This window comes from Acanthopagrus latus, chromosome 15 (assembly GCF_904848185.1).
Source record: "Acanthopagrus latus isolate v.2019 chromosome 15, fAcaLat1.1, whole genome shotgun sequence".
In the NCBI taxonomy this organism is placed as follows: domain Eukaryota; kingdom Metazoa; phylum Chordata; class Actinopteri; order Spariformes; family Sparidae; genus Acanthopagrus; species Acanthopagrus latus.
In genome coordinates, this window is record NC_051053.1 from 11,528,331 (window position 1) to 11,548,512 (window position 20,182).

Consider the following 20,182-nt stretch of genomic DNA (forward strand, 5'->3'; position numbering starts at 1 on the left):
GAGATGTTGAGGAGGATAAATATATTCGCTGTTTGAAGAGAGAGGGAGAGAGAGATGCCTCCCTGTCAGTGCATCATGCCTGGCTGTGTCTGATGTGGTCCTCTCAGGTGCAAGATGTCACACTCTTTTGACGTCAATAACGCGCAAAATGTATTTGACAGGTCAGGAGGAGCTGCAGAGGGTCGGGTCTGGCGGACGGTGCTGTGCGTGTTTTTTTTTTGGGTCCCGCAGCCTCTTGACCCCAGTTTGATCTCCCCCACTCTAAAAGGAGATATACGTTACCTTGCCCCCTCACCCGCACTCACGCCGCCCTCCATTAGCTTGATCACGCATTATTACGGAGTGCTCTCTTTTCATCGGAGCTAATCTTGTGTTGCTGGGAGACCCCTCACCCTATTCAGAACATCATCCCTCTTCTTCTCCTGGATCGCCTTTGCTTTGAAAAAGGATCCCGGGTCTTTAAAAAGTGGATGGGGTCCCCGAGCCATTCAAGGTGTATCCAATGCCTCCCGCTCAGCAAGGCTCTTAAATGCTAAACAGACGGTGGAGCAAATAAAGATCAAAGGCAGCAGCCTTGCCCGCCTGGCCTGCTGTCCTCACATGCCAGGCGCTGCTGTCACAGTGAATCACGGCCGTGCAGCTTCCGTGCTCACGCTGACCCCCCCCCCCTCCACCTCCCTCACCACCTAAGGGCCACCGACCCCCTCGACACTGTTACAGCCCCTGCACGCCAGTGTCTCACGTCAACACTTACAAACGGGGTTAAAGCAAGACAGCGAATCGGAGCTGTCTTTGTCAGATCAGGCTGGACTTGACCGTGAGAGTTCGGAAGAAGAGGACACCTCTCACCTTCATGCACATCAGGATTTTATCAAAGTTTACTTTCAGAGCAACAAGCCTGGGCAAGATACTGAACACCAAACTCCTCCTGATGTGCTGGCGGTGTAAGAATGTTATGTATGAATTACCGTGAATCGCTTTGGACAAGAGTATAATAAAAAAAGATGTCAAAGCTCTGTAGTCTGGTGGTACAGCAGCAGGTATTTCTGTGCTGTCAGACAGCAGCTCAGCTGCTCCATGACATTTTATGTTGGCCTTGCTGCCAAGCTGTATGTTGCTGTTGGCTTTTTGTATTGAAGTCATGCCATTACCAAGTGTTGATAACTTCTCTTCATAAAAAATACAATTACCAGGAAACGTGTCTCTTAGCTGTAGGCTTACATGTGTAAGCAGGTGTGTACACAGCACTAAAACATCTGTATTCGACATGTTACAGTTACTAGTCTCAGACTATGGAGAGCTTAATCTCTGAGATTGTTGTCAGTGTTTTGGTTTCCTTTTCCTGTGATGTGATGTGGCCAAAAAGGACTCAAAATCAATTTCATTTTGCAACCCTGATTTTGTTAAATTATAAATAAATGAACCGTGTTACCTTGTAAATTGATACATTACCTCACCACTAAGCGTCCTGCACACAGCTGTGAAAAAGGATTACACATACATTGCGTCTATACCGCCTCTGTCCACAGGCCCGCCGGGATCAACAATATATGAAGGTCCTCGTGGTCGCCTAAAATAAATTCTGTCTCCTTAAAAGTGCCTTCGCGTTGCGTCTGCTAGCATGTGAGGCGAGCAGAGCATAATAAAACATGTGGTGGTACATTAGTCATGAGTTGAGCTCAATGAAAGGCATGACTGTATATAATAACTCTTTTTATTAGGGGGCAAAGCAGGTCTTTTTTCCCCTCTGTTGTCCTCATTTGTCCAACAGCTTTGAGCGTGTGTGAATTTATGAGCTTTATGTCTTATTTTTAGCTTTGGTGTGAATTAAACACGAGGCGGGGGGGGGGGGAGCAGGTGCCGCTCAAGCCACTGCACCCTCCTCGCAAGACGATGTTAATATTGTTGCGATACTAAATGCTCGGGTGAATTTGAGTGTTTTTGTGCTTTGTGCCGTTGTTCCATGATAGATGGTGTGGCAGCAGATCCCTGCAGCATCTCAGCGGTGTCCCCGGCAGCAGGGGTGAAGTAAGGCACCCTGCCCTCTCAGATGCTCCACAGCTACTTGACCTGTTTGTTCAGCTGTATACCCAGGCGCATGTTTGCCTCCACCCGACCCGCTCCTCCCCTGACTTGAAGTGCCAAAGGTGGAAGGGCCTGTTGAAGGGAGACTGCCAGCAGCCCCACCCTTGCTTTGCCGTCAGGACATTATGGATGTAGGTCTGGAGGGACGGTTAGAGTGGCTTGATAAGCATCCTCCTGGTCCAGGTCAGCTACTCCAGATTAGTAGACCAAAGAAAAAACCTTTTAATTAGGTTTGCCTTGCCGTTAGGGCCCTGCGGTATTGCGGCCCAGACACTTCCTGCATTGTGCTACACCACCCATAAAGCAGCAGTGAGTAGGGAGTGAGTGAAAGAAAGTGAGGCAGCCGGGCTAAAAATGACTCCGCCACATCTGCACCACACCACAAAACAAAGAGATGCCTGATTGCCACCATGCATCGCCGTATTTTTTTTGTTGTTGTTGTTTTGTTTTTTTACCTACTAGAGGCCCTGCATGTGAGCTCAGGCATGGACGACAAACCACCTGGACTTGTTTTAACATGAAATATTTCTCGGGAAAAGCGCCATGAGAGGAGCTGAGCTTTCTCTTACAACATTAACCCGTCCAAGTTTCCACTGCCTTGTCCGTCTCTTCTAACGTCTCTCGCGCCCTCGTTCCCGCAGTTAACTCTTAACTCGCGGAGATCTGCCGAGGAATCCCGGAGCCGGGCCCTGTGAAAACCTTGCTCCAAATACAGTATAAGCACGTCGCTTCTCATAACAAAAATAGAGGCAGAATACCAACAATCATATCTTGGTGATGCTTAATGAGCCCTTTGGGATCCTTGACAATATACCACTAATATGGTGCTTTGCATCCTTTGAAACGCACCAGAGTGGAGTCCTGGAAATAGTAACACAAAAGCGAGGCCTCGCAGACGCCCCGCGGCCAACACAACAAGTCCTCTCTGAGCTCCCTGTACCCGCTGTTCCACGGTACGTCTGCCCTCTCATCAGATTTCACACCGGCTCCACTCCGCCTCTAAATCTCTGTGTTCCTACCTGCGCCGCGGCACAGGAATCGAGTCTTTTTTGTAGGGGAGGGGAGGGGAGAAACGGCAGATGAAAAGTGAGGAGGGTGTACTGGTAATTGCCTGCTCTCCAGACACGTGGAGCCTGTCTGGAGAAGAGATACCGGGGGGCGGAGGCGGCGCTGGTGGGTGCTGGCGGTGGTATGTCATCAATTTGAGCTCGGCCCTAATGTCTCAAAATAAAGACGAACACCTCACTTTGATCTTGGCGGCATGTTCGGCAGACGGTCTGCTGAGATAACGATCCACGCCCGTTACTGTAATCTTAGCCCCGAACCATGCTTTTTACTGCAGAGAGGGACAGAGGGCTTTAAAAGAGGGCTTCACACGTTACGACTCTGACAGCACAGAGGGAGACCTGTGTCTGCAGTTTGAAAGAATGTATCTTGTGTGATTTACAGCGAGAGTGCTTCAAGGGTGGGTTGTTGATAAAAGCCTGTGTTTGGGATAAATGGGTCGAAGGGACGCGTGTGGAGGAATTTCGTATGAATAGGCGAAGCAGCCAGGCGGTTGCGAGCAGCGCCTCAGGGGTGTGGAACGTGCTGGGGCCTGCCGCATTATGAAGACGAGCCCCGCACCCGGCCAGCTGTGCCGCACACAGGGCTGCAGGAATGAGAGCGCCATGAATGGCTTTCTCTGTGCGACAATGACTGCGGCACTCAGCGGAGAGGGAATGGTCAGAGGTCTTCGCTATGGACAGGCAGCATTGAGTCTGAGTGTGTGTGTGTGTGTGTGTGTGTGTGTGCGAGACGGAGAAGAGTGCGTGTGTACACTGGGAAATTACCCAGGAATGCGAGGATACATGCCAAAGACAAAGAATTTGAGTCACATTCAAGGGAACCTTACCCTCCTCCTCGCCTCCTCTGAAGAAATATCACAACCCCATCAAAAGGCCTGGCCCGAGAGCCACACTGGATGGAACTAATGGAAGTCTTGTGCGCTGGTTACGCCTGTTGGAGGACTTTAATTGATGAGATGAGATTTTTTAATTTTTTTTTCCTGCAGATGAATGTCCTCCGACAGCAGCAGCCAATGAAACTTTGATCGAAATGTTAACACCTTTCGAGAGACAGCGACTCTTCTCGCGACACACTCATTGTTTCGGTTTGTTTCTTTTTTTAATAAATTTATTCATAGATTTATATCTCAAAAAAAAAAAAATCTTTCCGTACAGTCGAAATTCACACATTCTCTTTCGCGCTCTATTTACGGTTTAAATCCTAACTTGAGAAAGGGATAAGCACATCGATTGCCAAAAAAAAAAAGAAAGTTTGAGCTTGCGAAGGGGATCTCAAGTTAGCATTCGGCCACGTGTGAATCACAAACCACAGTCCAACTCAGACGCAGCTACGACTTAATAAATACTTTACAAAAATAATGCAGGTTTTTTTTTTTTTTTTACAATGAAGATCTGCCTCGGAGACACAAGACGTTGTAAATTAACAGTGAGAAATAAGATGCATGCTAAATAAACTCACAAGCTTACTGGAGAACCTGGATATTGTGAGTTGACAAAAACGGGAGACAAATCGGATTGACCCTGTTCTCTCTGCACGCCCCCCAACACACTCCTGAAGGATCTGATTATTCTATTACCACAGGCCTCTCGGATTCACCAAACACGAACAGTCTATGGAGACGAACACAAACACAAATCTAAACAAAGAATAATAACTTCCCTTTTTTTTTAAGAACATAAACTCAGTCCTCCCTTTTAGTGACCAAATCTGAGTTATATAACTGGTGACATAGCTACTGGCAGAATTTTCATTCATTCTTTTTGGAGGCATGTTTTATGAAAAAAAAAAGAAAAAAAAAGAATGAAATTACAAAAAACAAAGCAACTTTTCGTGCCTGGTTTTGATGAAGTCAGTAAAGTTCCTCACACTTTGTGACTCTGGATTTTTGTCCCTCTTGGTTCAACAGAAGTCTTGTTCCTCAGAGCCTAAAAGTTCTTGTTGTTTTACCTAAAAACAGAATTAAAGAAATGGTTTCAGCACCATTTTTTTGAGGTTTAGCTGAATATTTAAAGCAGTGTGTTTCGGTTTGTTTTTTTTTCATTCTTGGTCTTTTCTGCGTCAGGCTAGAATTCCCTTGCTTCTTCAAACTGTTTGTGGTAGTCCTCGTCCTGAGGGTTGTCGGGACATTTCAGCCCGTTGTTTGGCGGCCTGGCCTGGTTGTAGCGGCTCCAGTCTCCCTTGCAGATGATCCAGGGCAGGATGTCCACCTTATAGTGCAGGTCGGCGGAGAACTCGGTGCTGATGAGGTTGGGCGTGCCGGCCCCTTTGCCGCGAGTGATGAGCTTCATGTGGTCGTCGTAGCAGCAGTGCTGCGCTGCCAGCGTGGTGGACTCCAGCGTCAGCATGGAGCGGATGCAGTAGCGGGCCGTGGGTTTGTAAATCTCCAGCTTCTCCTTTGGCCCGCTGGCGTCCTTCCAGCGGAAGTCTCGTCGCGTGAGGGTGTCGTGTACGTCTGCAGTGCTGTACGCCACCTCAGTCGGGTAGGAACAAGGGCAGCTGGGGAGGTCGTTGGCCACCTTGGTCATGTACTTCTTCAAGAAGTCGCTCTTGCAGTTCATCCATCGCTCGCAGCTATCTGTGTCTGGAAGAGAAGAAGACAAACGTTATGCGCTGCATCTCCTTCCCGACATTAGAAGATGTCGTATTTCACGTGAAGGTGTGTTTTCACCGCGCTGATTAAGAACAGATGGGCCGGGAAAGAGAGCGGACGGCGGCGTGCCCTGCTCTTCCTGCCCTGCTACACATTTTTTCATCTCGGCGCAGTAATGGAGTGCAGCCCGAGCATAAGGAATGCTCAGTGTGCGAGGGAACACTGCTGCCAGATGGATGAACTGTCTTTGATAGTGTAAGAACATCTGAATGAGGGATAGTCTGGAGTGAGACAAGAGGAGGCCCAATCTTACCAACACCAAAGAGCTCCGTGGCATTGAACTCATCTGTTCCAGCTAACAGGCTCACTTCAGTCGCCGCTGTCTTGAAGGCATCTTCAATACCTTTAGAGAGATGGATGCACAGTGAAAGGTGGATCAAAAGATGAAAGACGGCTAAAGCAACACATGCGCTCACAGGCTATCCAGTAACACCGCCTGCACTGGTGTGGAATCTTTTTGTTCTGCGGTCCAAAGTCCTTACCTGGGCAGCTGGGCATATCACAGGTTCTGGACTCGGTGGCCGTGCAGGCGTAGCCACATGACCTGGTTCTCTTCTGGTTGCCGTTTCCACAGGTGACGCTGCACGCCGTCCAGTTGCTCCAGTCCCCCTCGCCGTCCATATAGTCTGGATCAGAGGCAAAGGGAGAGAAAGAGAGATCCTCAGCTCTGATTCAGGCCACATGCTGAACTTACTCAGGCCTGTTAGCATGCCTCACTAATAATAAGTGGGGGAGGACATGAAAGGGGAAGTGGGGGAGCGCAGAGTTCTCTTTGACTTTGCCCCTCAAAGCAGATACCACGAAAAGCCTGTCCACACACACATACACACGAGCGCCATGTCGCTAGCGCAGAGTTGAGTCCGAGGCGAAGGCAACCGTACGTGTGTGTTCGGTTAGCGAGGAAACAGGGAAACACTTTGCAAAATTCCAACAAATCTACGGGGGATCCGGCTGGGGAGCTTGCAAATAGAAATCAGCCCCGACACCATTCGGTCAGCTCTGTCGGTGATTCATCGGTTTGAAAATGGGAAGCGAAACGGCAAGAAATCCTCTTTAACTCCAATTATCATTGAGCAGATCACTGTAATGGGGATACATGGAAGCAGTTACACTAAGCCTTTGACTGCCCCACCACCGCCATCACTACCACACACATACACACACACACATCTTGAAAGCAGCACTCCATCAATGAGGAGAATTAATGTGGGCATGTTGGGGATGGAAGTATTTCTGGCCGGGGTCCAAACCTTCCTATATACCCCCCTGCTGCCATCTGCCCCTCATTATGAGCATTTTGTATGAATACAGGCCAGATAGCCATCTAGCGCCGCTCCCCTGCCTCTTCTCTAGCTTGCTACGTGGCCAAAGAGCTCAGATCCAGCTCAGAATTCAGAAAACTTGATAATGACCTTACCTCAGCCCACAGATGAGACAGCCATCAGTGGCCTGTGATGGATAACCCTCACGGCCTGTCCACAATTATGAATATTGGGTCTAAAACCAGGACAGTAATGATGATACAATAAATACTTGTCCATTAGTGTGGTATGAAATAAAGGATGAATGAGAGCTGACCGCAGCGATAAGCCAAAAACCATTAAACATGGGCTTTGGTTTGATGAAAAAAAGATTATAAAATCACCCTCCTCACCGCTGGAGTGCAAGTGCAAGTGGATAAAATGACATTTACCACAGCACACGCATTCCTGTCCGACCATGTTGGTTTGGGCATGCTACAACACGGGCCGGACGCACACTGTATGACAGCGAGTGTAAATTCTTCCACGGCAGATTTATCTGCGGGGTTGCTTTTTGGAGAGTGTTGTGAGAATGGTGTGGCAGCCAAACAGTGCTTCTGGCCCCATTCCTGCTGCTGAACTTTGATGTAGAGAGGCGTTTAAACTGTGTCACGTAGCTAGCGCAGCACCACAGTGGAATCCGTCTCGTAAAACAGTGTTAAAGGCTTCAATCAGGGGGCTCCCAGAGGCTGGCCCGGGATGACTGCACTTATTATGGTGACAGCTTAAATCAGCAAATCTGCAAATTACAGATTCCACATCAGACTATGGCCATCTGTGGAAAACGCTGGAGACCAGTGCTCGAGTAAGAGCCTATGGACGTGGCTAAACGTTCTGCATTTCCTCGCAATCTCACACACACACACACACACACGAACGAACAAACACACACACACCCTGCTGTCATTCTCACCATATTCAGTCTGAGCCTTGCTTCCTCCCCCGGTGCCTCCTCTCCTGTCCCAGTCTGTCGGCGGCCTCAGGAAGTTGCTGTCCTCGCTGTTGCTCCCGTAGGAGCGATCATGCTCCTCTGTTCGATGAGTCGTGGAAGAGGAAGAGGAGGAGGAGGAGGAGGAGGAAGATGTGTGGGGCCACCAGTTTCTCCAGTTAGGAGAAGCCCAGTTGGGTTTGCTTTCCTTACGGAGGCCTTTTTCTGGCTCATGGCCCTCCAGTCCATCCACCACTTCGATGGTCACCTGACGAACAGAAGTACATTTTAAAGGGACAGTTCAAAAACTATGTTGAGAATATATAGTCACCCTCATGTCTGTTAGGCTATCTCCATTGAGTGTTCTGGTGTGAGCTGCTGAGTTTCTGAGAAATCTTTGGTGCTCAAAGCGCCCAAGATCTCAACAGCAATGTTTGGCCCCAGATATCATGACCTCATTACTCAAGATAATTCACGGGCCTAGTTAAGAGCATCATGAAGGGACTACTTTCTTTCTACAGGACTATACTCGCCAGTTGTGTCACCGTGCAGAAGTGTGCATCTACTCATGTATGAGAGGCTCGTGCTTATGACAGCATGGGAAGTAAACATTAATGCCGCCTTCCTTGGCTGATCTGTAATGTTAGCTTTGTTAGCCTGTGGATCATCTTGAGCAGCCGGGCCCTGATTTCTCGAAAGGGAGTTCAGATGACTGTATTAGGCCAACCGAGTGTCATCTAGTTCCATCAAACTGAAGAAAAGGCAGACATCTCTACGGCCTAAATCTCTCAAACTTGGCAACTCACAGCCAAATAAAAAAAAAAAAAAGAAAACAATAGATGAGCAGCACTATGGTTATGGGGGAAGATCTGTATTTTTGAGGTATAAAGTCGATGTTCAGCAAACACATTAACATTTTGGGCAGAGCGGGTGATCGGGTTGCCATTAGGTGACAGTTTTCTGATACCCCGACACACGATTCAACCCCTTCCCCCTTTCTGTCCTAACACATGTGCCTCCCAGATGAGGGGGGACCATCACCCCTGCCCCACAGTCACCCTCCCACCTCTTGGGCTCTCTCCACCTAAACACAAAGTTCAAAGGGCTACTCAGCCTCCTCCAGACCATGAAAGCCAGATGAATCCCAGGATCAAAGACACCCCCCTCCTCCTCTCCCCCTTCTCCCACAGCCTCACGCCCTTGCTCAATTGGTCGCTCCGCTCTCTTCCCACATCTTGAGATGTTAATACACTTTGTTTGTGCTCGGATTTAGCGGCGATGCTCTCAGAAATGGAAGGACCCCCTCGCTGGATTAGACAGGAGAATGATTTAAACATGGCAGCGGTTACTTGGCCATCTGCACCTCCGAGCGACTTCTGGGCGAGGGCTCGCCGCACATTTACATAAGCTTCCGTCTGTCCTCCCGCACATGGGTTAGTCGCGAGGCATTGCTGGTTAGCGTCTGCCTTTCAGCTGTCATTTTGATGGACGGGAGACCTCAGTGCCTGTCTTAAGCTGCACTACAAACCAGGAAGTGTGAAAGGGGATGGGGGGGCGCAGAAGGAGGAAGGGGGAGAAAAAGGGGGTAGTGATGTGCACCAAACTATTCTCCTTCTTCCTGTTTGCTCTTCCTGTCCTGTGTGCTTGAGTAGCCATGTCTCACAAGTGAGTGAAAGCATCAAAGCCGGCTGGCAGGTGCACAGACACACATGATCACCTGGATGTTGGGGTTCTGTCCATTGATGTCGGCTTTGGAGAGGTCGGGGAAGTTGTGCAGATCCAGGAGGAAGGCTCCGGGGCCGTCCCTGTGGACGCTGCTGCCTTGTGCCCAGGGGAGGGCGGCGGGCCTGTGGGTCAGCCGGTGCTCTGGACCAGATCTCCGGTCTTCAGGAGGCAGCAGGGAGGAGGAGCTGCTTTTTGCATTTATATTGTTCTGCTGAGAAGAGAAGAGAAACACAGCAAACATTTATTATAGTTTTTTTTTTTTGCGTGGGCTGGCTACAACTGACCAATCATCATTTAGCTAGGTCTCAGCTTGGCAACTTTGGGGAAAAAAGACCAGCACTTCATATAAGCTATATCTCAATATTTTCGCAAATTCTTGGACCGGGACACAAGATCGGACATCTGAAATCTAAAAGGACACATTGCTGTATATAGTCTCATATCCTGGTAATAATATAATATCAATATATTGGCCAGTCCTAGACCATTCACATTTTAAGATTGATTGGATGGTTTGAAAATATTGTATCCCCATCTGTGTGAATGTAAAGACTCCCTGTTAGTCCCTCGGCATCTACAGAGTCTGCCCACTCAGCAGCGTTAGATTGATCTCTCATGTTGACAGAGGTCCGTGTGGCCGTGACCTCTGTCATAAATCCTCTGGACTCCGGACTTCTTGGAGCCCAGAAAGAAACAGTGAGACAAACATCACGCCGAGTCTGTCTGCTTCCACTAAAATATAATCCGTCCAGAGCCTGCATTTAGAGCCAATGTCACAGTTACACTGTATATTTTTCCATTTTTAACCGGGCAGTTACGCTGTTGCTTTACCGTAGCAAATATGTTGTGGACATTTTTAGCATGTTCTGGTGCTGTCTGGGAGAAAAGAGCAATGTAAGGTTTTCCCTGCGCTGAGGCTATACAGAGAGAGAAAAAAGCAAACATTGCAAAATAATTACATCTGCCTCCTTGAAGACGGAAAAACATTTGGTTTTCTGACAGAGGGCGTTGTAAATCCATCCCAAAAGGACAGTTAGGGCATATGTCTCCTGTCAGGTATGCACAGAAGGAACAATTATTCCTCAATTGGACAGACAGCCATAAGTAGTCGGCAATCATCCATTCTGGGGTGGCAGAAAATAAGATCAAAGAGAGCCATCAATCACATCCCATGTTTTCTTTTTTTTTCTTTCACGTCCTGTTTCTTCCTCCCCAGTGTTTTTGCGGCCGCGCCGAGGCCTGAGAATATGGCAGCAGTGCTGTACGGTTGCGGTGGCCAGTCACAGACAAAGTGTCAGCTCAGCCACACTGTGGTGGGCATAAAAGCCCCCACTGGAGCTGTTTGTGTCCAGCCAAGGTGCACTCTGGGACAATATAGAATGGAGCTGCACAGCGAGGGAGGAAGGATTATAAATGTACATGTAACTTAAAGTCAACCGCGGAGGGGACGGCGGCTGCACAGAGACAGACGCAGACTCCCCAAATCCATTTAGCGTTAACTCTCCTTAATTCACTACCAGAGACCAGATGGGTGTTCATATGATGTATGATGCATTTCGAAGAATGTTAAAGCTTTCACATCGCATATCTTAATGCCATAATTACAATGATTATTACAATTGCCCGTAATTTTGAGGAAGAAGAGTAGGTGGTTCTGCATTTCGCCTGTGGCCTACCGAACGAAAAAGTCGACAGAGGTTTTTTTTTTGTTTTTTTTTTTTACTGTAGATAAGATGATGTGTTTTTATGAGGATTTATGTTCACAATCATAAAAGAATCTGAAAAAGCGGATTCCTATTAAAACCACAAATGTCTTTTCCAGAACCAAACAATTATAGCTGAGAGCTCGGTGGAGAAAAAGACATCATTTGAGCAGCCGTCGGACCCTTTATGTGAAACATCACAGGACCCTCTGTGGGTCTATCAAAAGCCCCCGGGCTTTGAGATGGCCACGTGATAACCTTGTCTTTCAAGTTGCTGGCCTTCAGAAGTCACTCAGTGGCTGTAATTGAGCTCCTCTGAGGGAGCTGGGCCGAGCACAACACTCACAGGTTCAATCACAACGTTAATACATACAACAGAGCTGTAAACGCAGTAAACAGATGAGCCTCATCTCCTCTGAGTGGGTTAGATTTTAATGGATTATATTAGCATCTAAGTGCGGACCACCTGCTGCCGCAAAACACTTAACTGCCACGCATTTCAGACGACCTCTCTCTGTCGCTCTTGTTTTCCCATCATAAGTCCGTGAGGCACATGGTGTCCTCAACTCATGACCGACCGCTTCCTCCTCGAGTCGGCCCATCAAAAGAAAGCAGATGCCACCCCGAATGTTTCAGAACACGCAAACTGTCGGATCGCGAAACCCAGTCGCAGCGTTTCGCAGGGCGGATTAATCCTTCATTATCCAGTATAATCCCATTTGAATCCGTGTTGTGTCACATTACACCGTATTACACATGGCGGGCAGATTATCTAATCCTGACACAAATTTGGTTTATTTAAAGTCCGACTTAAAAGCGCTCTGGTCCCGGGGCGACACTTGGGATGATGTCTCACTCAGTGCGGCGGGGCTGGTTGGGTTGAAGCCCGCTTGTAAACACAGACCATTTACGGGTAAATATTGGTAGCTTAGTAGTAATGCGATTTGACTTATGTGCAGGCCAATGATAATCTTGCAGACGTTCAGTTAGGAGGCACTGAATGGGAGAATTACTTTTTAGAGGTAATAATGTGCCATCAAAGTCCCAAGGATTAAGAAACTGCACAGGAGAGCAGCACGAATCTGATTCCCAAAATGTTCTCAAATGCTACCAGTGGGTCGATCATACCGGATCAGTCATTATCACCATGGACAGATTTTAAAGCAACATTATGTAACTTTCTGACCATAAACTAATGGTACACTGATGGCACAGCGTCTCTGTCTCCATCACTTGTTTCTGCACTACGTAACTGAAGTGAGAGGGTCGGGTCACAGCGTTACGTACATGTTTACACATTTTCAACAATAACAGTGTTATGATGTAATGAGTTTTGTTTGTAGTTTGCTCCTACATCACCTCTGACAAACTGTTACAGGACTGAATTTCTACATAGTGTTGCTTTAAGATTACTACACTGGGAGAAAAAGCCACTTCAAAAATAAGTTATGGACATTCAGGTGAGGTAGAAAATTACATTTGAACCTAATTTAGGATTCACCTGCCAACTTTAAGTCACATGTCAGTTTCTCTTATCTGAGCCAGCGCCAGCCAAGGGCCTGAGACAGAGCAGTTCTGTGCGTGATTCCCCTCGTAGAGATTTTGAGTCTTCTGCTTGACTTCTCTCAAAGTCAGTATTTCATGCTCAAAATAAACATATTCATTTCCTCACACCACAGTCAAACGGCGGACAACAGAGGCCACTGTTGTGTGCGCACAGTGTCGACTTTCAGATTTATGTCTCACTTTCTTCAGTGCCAACAGGACATATGCGGAATTTCTCACCACAGTAAATACATCAGAATCTCGCCAAAACACGGGAAAAGTACCCGCCTCATATTCATTGCTGTTTATCGAACTTTAAGTTGGAAGACAGTGAAGATTGTCACTGGAACTGCTGAAAACGGTCCATCACTTTGGGGAAAAAACAGGGAAATTGCTGCACCGAGATTTCACTAAATCTATATTTCCATCCGGGGGCTCATCAGTGTGAAGGACAAACCATGAAACCTTACACATCCAAAAAACACATTTACTTTCCGTCTCAAGTGGTGTTGAAAATAATGGAAAGAATGCACAACATGGGGATTAGTCATCACAGTTGTGTATCGGTTAAGTGAAGTCCGTCAGTTTCTCGATAATCTCGACATAAACACCTCTCTCTGACTTTTCCAAAGGACTCTCAGTGGAGCTTTTCTAACAGGATTTAATGAGAAAAACATGCCGTTTTGTCATATTTCTCTGATAGAGCTGAGGCCGTATATGTGCACAGGAATAACACATTTATATGTCAGAGAAATCAGCAGCGATCCCCTTTGATGGCGAGGCTGCTTTACAGTCGCTATCACTCATCGGAGATCGTCCTTGTGCTTTAATTTGGAGATCAAAAGTGACACACCATTCCTCCTCAGTTCATCTGGGCCCTCCCAGGATGTCACCCCCCCCCCAACACTCCCCCCAAAAGCCATGAATGAACACTCTTGCACACACAAGCCACCCCCTCTCCCCCCCTCACAGTAGCTCTTCTTCTATTTTCCCGCTTCCCCCTTTTTCACTTTGTGAGGGCTGCTTAAAGGGGCATGACTCCATTTTCAATTGGGAGCAACTCGGGGGTCCTTCCCCCAGGGAGGTTGGCAGGAAATGAAGGCAGCGCACATTGTGCCAGATGCTTTTCAATTCTACACTTACGTAGGTGGAGGAGAAAACTATCCTTCCCCCCTGTCACACGCCTCACACTGGGTGTGTGTGTTTATTTACAGGATCAAAGTGACATCCACAGAGGATTTGTGGGACACTATATTAAGAATAAAAGAAAGAAAAATCATGATTAATTATTTAGTACAGTTAATGTTTTATTCTTGGATCAATGTGCCTCCCTGGGTCAGTGACGATCGTGTGTCTTGAACCGGAGAGTTTTCTCTCTCTGCTACAGGTGCACGGAGCCGCATCCTGCCATTTGTGTTTCTGTGAATGGCATCTTAAAAATGACACCTTGGCCTGACAATACACCCCCTGGGCCGTGACAAGCCCGGCCGCAAGATGACATCAGCGTCTTCAGTGGCGGGCCAGTGAAGCATGTCCGCACATAGTTGGAGCATTCATGAGCAAAAAAGAAGAGGAAGAAGGAAAAAAACCCAAAAAAGATTCATCCCTTTACTCAACGTGGGGCAATGAGTGGCAAAGTTGGACTCTTTCATCATGAGCCAGAATCTCAAAATGTGACAAAAGGGATGGGGAGGCTGGGACGGCTCACATGAGCTCAGTGTTTTAACTGCGATGCTTCAGGAGAAGCTCCCACCTCGGTCCTCGATCCCGGCTCATCCGATCCAGCATTTGGCTGTGTGACAAACATTCGATAAATTCCTGGAATACTTCCTCAGCTTTGCGTGCCCTAATATCCAACCCGAACACAGGCCTGCTGTTGCATATAGTCAGCGGGCAGTGGTGTGATGGCTGTGATGGCTGTGATGGCTGTGATGGCGGAGACAAGAGAAATTACCCTTGCCATCCTCTGGTGAAGTTGAAAATTCTTTCCAATCATCTCCCCCAAAGCCCCAGTAAACAATTTATTAAGGGACGCCATTCCAGTAGGCATAAATATCCATTTATCACTGGGGCACGAAGACAGTATTTCGGTAGCATGCTAAATATACATCAAAAAGCAGCTGAAGGATGCTTAACACTCTCTAAAAAGCCTGTTGATCCCAGACCCTTCTGAACCCTCCAGTCAGGATTTGGCTGGAGTCCGGGTGCTTTATGCTGATGTCAAAATGGGCAGTTAAACTTTTAAACCGGTCTTAAGTGGTGTCATGCTGACAAACGTCCCTGTTGTGAAAATGTGCCAAGGCCTGTTCTAAACTAGGGCTGCAACTAACGGTTATTTTCACCGGTGATCATTTTCTGCATTAGTCGAGCAGTTTCTCAGTCTCAGTCAACAGAAACTTAGAAAACGGGGGGAAATGTTACCCACAGCCCAAGATGACGTCCTCAGCTTTGTCCACAACTCAAAACACATTTGGTTTGCTGTCATAGATGAGGAAAGAAACCAGAAAACATTTACCTTTAAGAAGCTGGAATAATGACTTAGATTGTCCGACCGGATCATCGTTAAGAGTTGGCTGGTGATTTGATTAATGACAAGTAATCGATAAATTGTCGCAGCTCTGTTCAAAACTGGACAATGAACCAAAAAAGTGACATGAAAAGCTGTTTTTCTACCAGCTCGCATTTGGATTTCCATGTGAATTAAGTGCAGGATAAAATTTTTAGAAAGTTAGGTTTAAGGGTTGGAAGTTTGATGCCAGACTCTTCTCCAGACTAAACTCTGAGGCCTGTGTGGTGGGGGTTGGGGGGGGGTGTCACTTCAGGGTATCAGGGTATCAGGTCTGACCCTCCGCCTCATAGACTGGAAGCTTGGATGACAGTGATGAGCCCATGATGACAGAAAAGTGCCTGCAGCTAGCATTTAACCCCACAACAGGGAGGTGCGTCTGGTGACCCTGCCTCATCTTCCTCCCCTCTGCTGGCGCCCCACCACTGCCTAGGGACACCCTAGGGAGTCCACGTCCCCTGTGCATGTCAACAATCCCCAAGGTGGTTCCCTGAGAGGAGAGGCTTCATTTTACCTGAGCCCTTCTTATCAAACCCATCTGTGCCCCCCTCTCCCCATATCAGCCTCTGCGTCAAGTTTCCACATCACATTTCCTGACTCACCTCTCTAAGTGCTCGGTCCTGATCCTGGCTCAGAGTTACATTTCCCTGCGGCAGCGGACTGCTCCGCAGCACCGTGATGTGCAAGGTGAGGAGAAGAAGTCCCAGGAGCAGCAGCAGTTCCGCCGCCAGTCGCACCATCCTTTTGACGCGGCCGCTCTTGGGAGCCTGCGTTGTGGCCGGAGCTCCGACTCCGCCTCCTCCCGGTGCAGAGACTCCAATCTCCGGATCCGCCGGGGACGAGGAGCCGCAACACCACTTCGGAGCCACTTCGGGAATCAGAATTGCAAAAAGAAAAAAAAAAGGGAAAAAAAGACAAAGAAAAGAAGAAGGGAAAAGGATCGGAGGACGGGCAGACAAATGACTTGGAGAAAAGTGTTATAGATGAATTTGGATCCAGTGTTTTTTTTGTTTGTTTTTTTTTTTCTTTGATTGTCCCGAATTGAAGTGTGTCCTCTTTCACCGGTTCCTCACGGAGTTTGGTTTTTCAAACCAATCAGGGTACAAGTCAGTGCTCTGATATGCCAATCGATACACCGCGGGGCTGACCCAGCGCGCAGCATGAACACTTTCCGCTCTTGTTGCGCCCCTCGTCAAACCTCCAAGCTCAGGAAACTTGCAGCCCAGTTGGCCCGTGGTGTCCCCGCCACATTCTCAGCCTCACACTTCACTTTTCACTCCTCGGGTCCACTTTAGCCGCTTTACGCACATTCTGCGCTGTCCAACGCGTTACTCGACGAGACTACCTTTTGGGGAGCGAAAAAAAAGTACAGGTAGTTAAAAAGAAAAGAAAAAAAATCACAACCTATGTCTTCACGGTGGAGTTGTGTCTGTTTCAAAAACAGTATTCATCCATTCTGCTGCGGATCGAGAGCCACACCGGAACGAAGACGCGCGTCTCAACGAGTCCTGCTGGAGGAAACAAGTCAAACCATATCAAACTACGGCTTTCCAGGACACACGCTGTTCTTGTTGTGCGCTCTTGAGGTGGTTTTATACTATACGCCCCTGTGCAGGCGCCCTCCCCCCCCCCCGGTTAACTCTTTCGTCCCTCTCAAACAGTCCTCCCCAGGCTGGAGTCCGGCTGGGCTTTGACACCAAACATTCTTGCTGAAGCTCGAATGACAAACAAACCAAAAAGTATATATTCCCCCCCCCACACACACACTGCAGCTGAGATGCATCTAGGTTCGCTCAAGTCACAAGATCAAAATGACAAGGATTTATCTTTTAAAAAACCTCAAAATATCTCCGAGAACGTTCTTTCAGGTTTATGAAAATATTCCCCCATTTCAATAGGCATTAAAGCACGCGTCTGTATGCTGATTAAGTAAACCCTGGACGCTGCAATAACGATACAAATGCCACCGCACAGGGACAATGGGGTCTTCCTGAAACAACCCCAGTAACCTTGGTGGTCCCCCGGCGGCGCACTGGGCTCACGGGCGCGTCACAGCGCAGCAGAGGAAGACGGCCGGAGGCGCGTTGCAGGACGTCTGCCCCTCCTGGTGACATGTCAGCTGTGAATCAAAACGCCGCGACGGAAGGTGCTGTGACACTTCGCTAAGGAAAGACAAATGGCGCGTAATGTGATTATCTCTCGTGAGACTTTTAATTGTCCCCCTTCAAAGCTTCAAAGGAACAGGTCGCTGTGTCAAATTACGCACCGAGGAGGGATGCTGCTGCCCCCCCGAGACGTGCATCTAATATCAACTCTGAGGACGGCAAATCCTGTTTGGCCAACAATAATATTACAGATGCTGTGTCATAAACTAATTCGCCACAGATTAATTGAGAACATAGTTCTATCCAAACGCACACTGGCCATCCGGACGGCGCGCATGAATGATCCTTGCGGCCAAATGGCGCGTAATGACGCACAGGGGCAGGACGATGGAAGAGCAGCTCAGCCAAAGCGCCTTCAAAAGTAGACTAAGAGTTAAACATTAATGGGTAGGATGGCACGAAAGTGGTGTTATTGTCCTTTTTTTTTTTTAAATTTCATATCTCCTGCTTCAGGCGTCTTCTTCATCGACAGGGCTCGATTTCGAATTCTGGCAAACTCTGGCCCTGACCTGGACTTGAGCTGAGCTCCAGTTTGCCCATCTGATGCCCATGTGTGCAAAAAAAAAAAAAAAAAAAAAAAAAAAGCTCAGTGAGTAAATGTGGTCAGCTTGATTTTAAAAAAAGTCTAAATACTCCCAGTGGCAGAAGATGTAATTCAACACCTTTGATGAATGTTGTTACCTAGTGTCACACTTCATCCAGTCATTTAAACACCCTGTATCAATCACAAATATCTGATGAGGATGTCTGAGTAAGGCCGGACTCTACAGTCACAGAAACCCACCACACTGGCCCACTTCCTTACGCTCTCTCTTAACAAGTAGCTCCCAGTGCACGGCTTTCCTGCACTCCTCAGTTACAGTCTTACTCCGGGCAGAGCGTAGCTGTCTAAACCATGTAAATCTGTTCTTTGTCTGCTTCACTTCAAAAAAAAAAATCCCTCTCCAGAATAGAAAATTCTCTGTCCAAATGGAAAACAGAGAGCAGAGAGAATGGCTTGCCTGCTTTGGACACAGTGGTGGACATCAAAGGCGTAGCAGAGGATCCCCCCTTCAGAATAGCAGCTACATGCCATTCCAATAAGTGCAGTGTATTTGGATCTGCAGTTCAAAAGAGGCTGGTGCAGGCAGGCAGGCAGGCAGGTCTCTGGGGCCTTGCCACCAGTAGTCTGGTTGCACAGATGTTTCAAATGCCAGCGCAGACCATTTGCCACTTCTGCTGAAACTGAGGGCAGTTAGAAGTGACTGGAGGGAAGTTTGGCAAGACACGAGCTTCCCGCCTCGCCTGACATCCCAGAGATGGTGACAAATACTCTGTCAATTTGTATCTTTAGCCAGAAGCGGACACCTCTGGAGGATACTGACAGTGATGAAATAACATAATTTTACATATTTTTGATAACATGTTTTCATTTTTTACCTTCAAACTTCTATTTATGTTTCTTGACATGCAGGACTTGTTTGGCCAAATCTGTAAGTTTCATGTCTGGTGACAACCATGTTGTGATTTTCTTCACACACATTTAGGATTATATGAGACTCCCATTAGTTGAACCATGTGAAGTCTGAATTCTGACTGAAGCCAGAAGCGGTATAAATAAAAGCCATCAATGTATGACCTTTTAACCTCATGTTGTACCCCTTTTTTCACTACTTTTTACAGATTCAAAGCATGAGTGAAAAATAAAAATCACTTGATTATAATATGTTATTATTAATGTTGTAATAAGGACCCAAAGTCAAACTTGAGTAGAAGCATTAATATATCATGTATCAAATATCACTCACCCACAGAAAAAAGTATTTGTGTTAAGATCTTAAAGTATCTGCTATCAAATGTACTGAAGTATAAAAACTAATCTCCCTCAGGAAATGTACATAAGGATCAATGGTTAGAATGCAAGAAAATAATCAAACTGTATACTGCCAATCATCCGATTATCAGAATAGATATTCAGCGATTTTCTAATTATCAGAATTAATCTTTAGTAATACATTATTTTGAAAATGGGATTCTTATATCGTATAAATATCTGAATACTTCTTCCAGTGCCAATCTCAGTATTTGAGCTCTCCATGCCTGTGGTGCACAGAGTTGCTTCTGAGCTTCTCTTTACACACATCTGTCTTCTGCTGTAAACCCACGATGCATTTAACAATGTTCAAATTCAGACCAAAGGTGAAAGTAAACACAAATTAATAGCACAGATCCCCAGGACGTCACCCAGTCCAACACTTGAGGCCAACTTTTCCCGTCTCCTCCAGATCTTTATGGAGCAGTGCATTGCTATGACATCACAGATTTGAGGATTAACGAAACTGTTTTCTATTGTTTCTGGCTATAGGAGCCAGATGTGCATGTTCCCTTACAGAACAAAGCCATCTTGTACAGAGCATCGATTTCAAGGGGTTTTCTCTGCTTTAGGGGAGAAGATTTTCTTTTTTCT

General features: G+C 47.1%; 1 protein-coding gene across 2 annotated transcripts; it reads right to left on the minus strand.

The window, feature by feature from the left end:
• Positions 1-4,243: 4,243 nt before the first annotated feature.
• On the minus strand, positions 4,244-17,162 carry ism1 (isthmin 1). Of its 2 annotated transcripts, none has more exons than XM_037122646.1 (6): positions 16,174-17,162; positions 9,750-9,965; positions 8,018-8,300; positions 6,286-6,429; positions 6,057-6,146; positions 4,244-5,734 (listed from the first exon to the last, which is right to left on the minus strand). In XM_037122646.1, exons 1-6 carry the CDS (start codon positions 16,309-16,311, stop codon positions 5,217-5,219), a joined length of 1,389 nt encoding a protein of 462 aa, XP_036978541.1. In that variant the 5' UTR covers positions 16,312-17,162; the 3' UTR covers positions 4,244-5,216. The 2 variants fall into 2 exon arrangements, with proteins under 2 accessions (XP_036978541.1, XP_036978540.1); XM_037122645.1 differs by having other exon boundaries at positions 9,750-9,968.
• Positions 17,163-20,182: the final 3,020 nt, after the last annotated feature.

What these genes read in the sequence shown, in the direction of transcription:
- ism1 (XM_037122645.1), bottom strand. Translation starts at nt 16,311, where the DNA reads ATGGTGCGACTGGCGGCGGAACTGCTGCTGCTCCTGGGACTTCTTCTC. An exon ending in TGATATGCCCAGCTGCCCAG is followed by an intron (nt 6,147 to 6,285) that starts GTAAGGACTTTG and finishes ATCTCTCTAAAG; the next exon opens with GTATTGAAGATGCCTTCAAG. An exon ending in CACGGAGCTCTTTGGTGTTG is followed by an intron (nt 5,735 to 6,056) that starts GTAAGATTGGGC and finishes CTTCTCTTCCAG; the next exon opens with ACACAGATAGCTGCGAGCGA.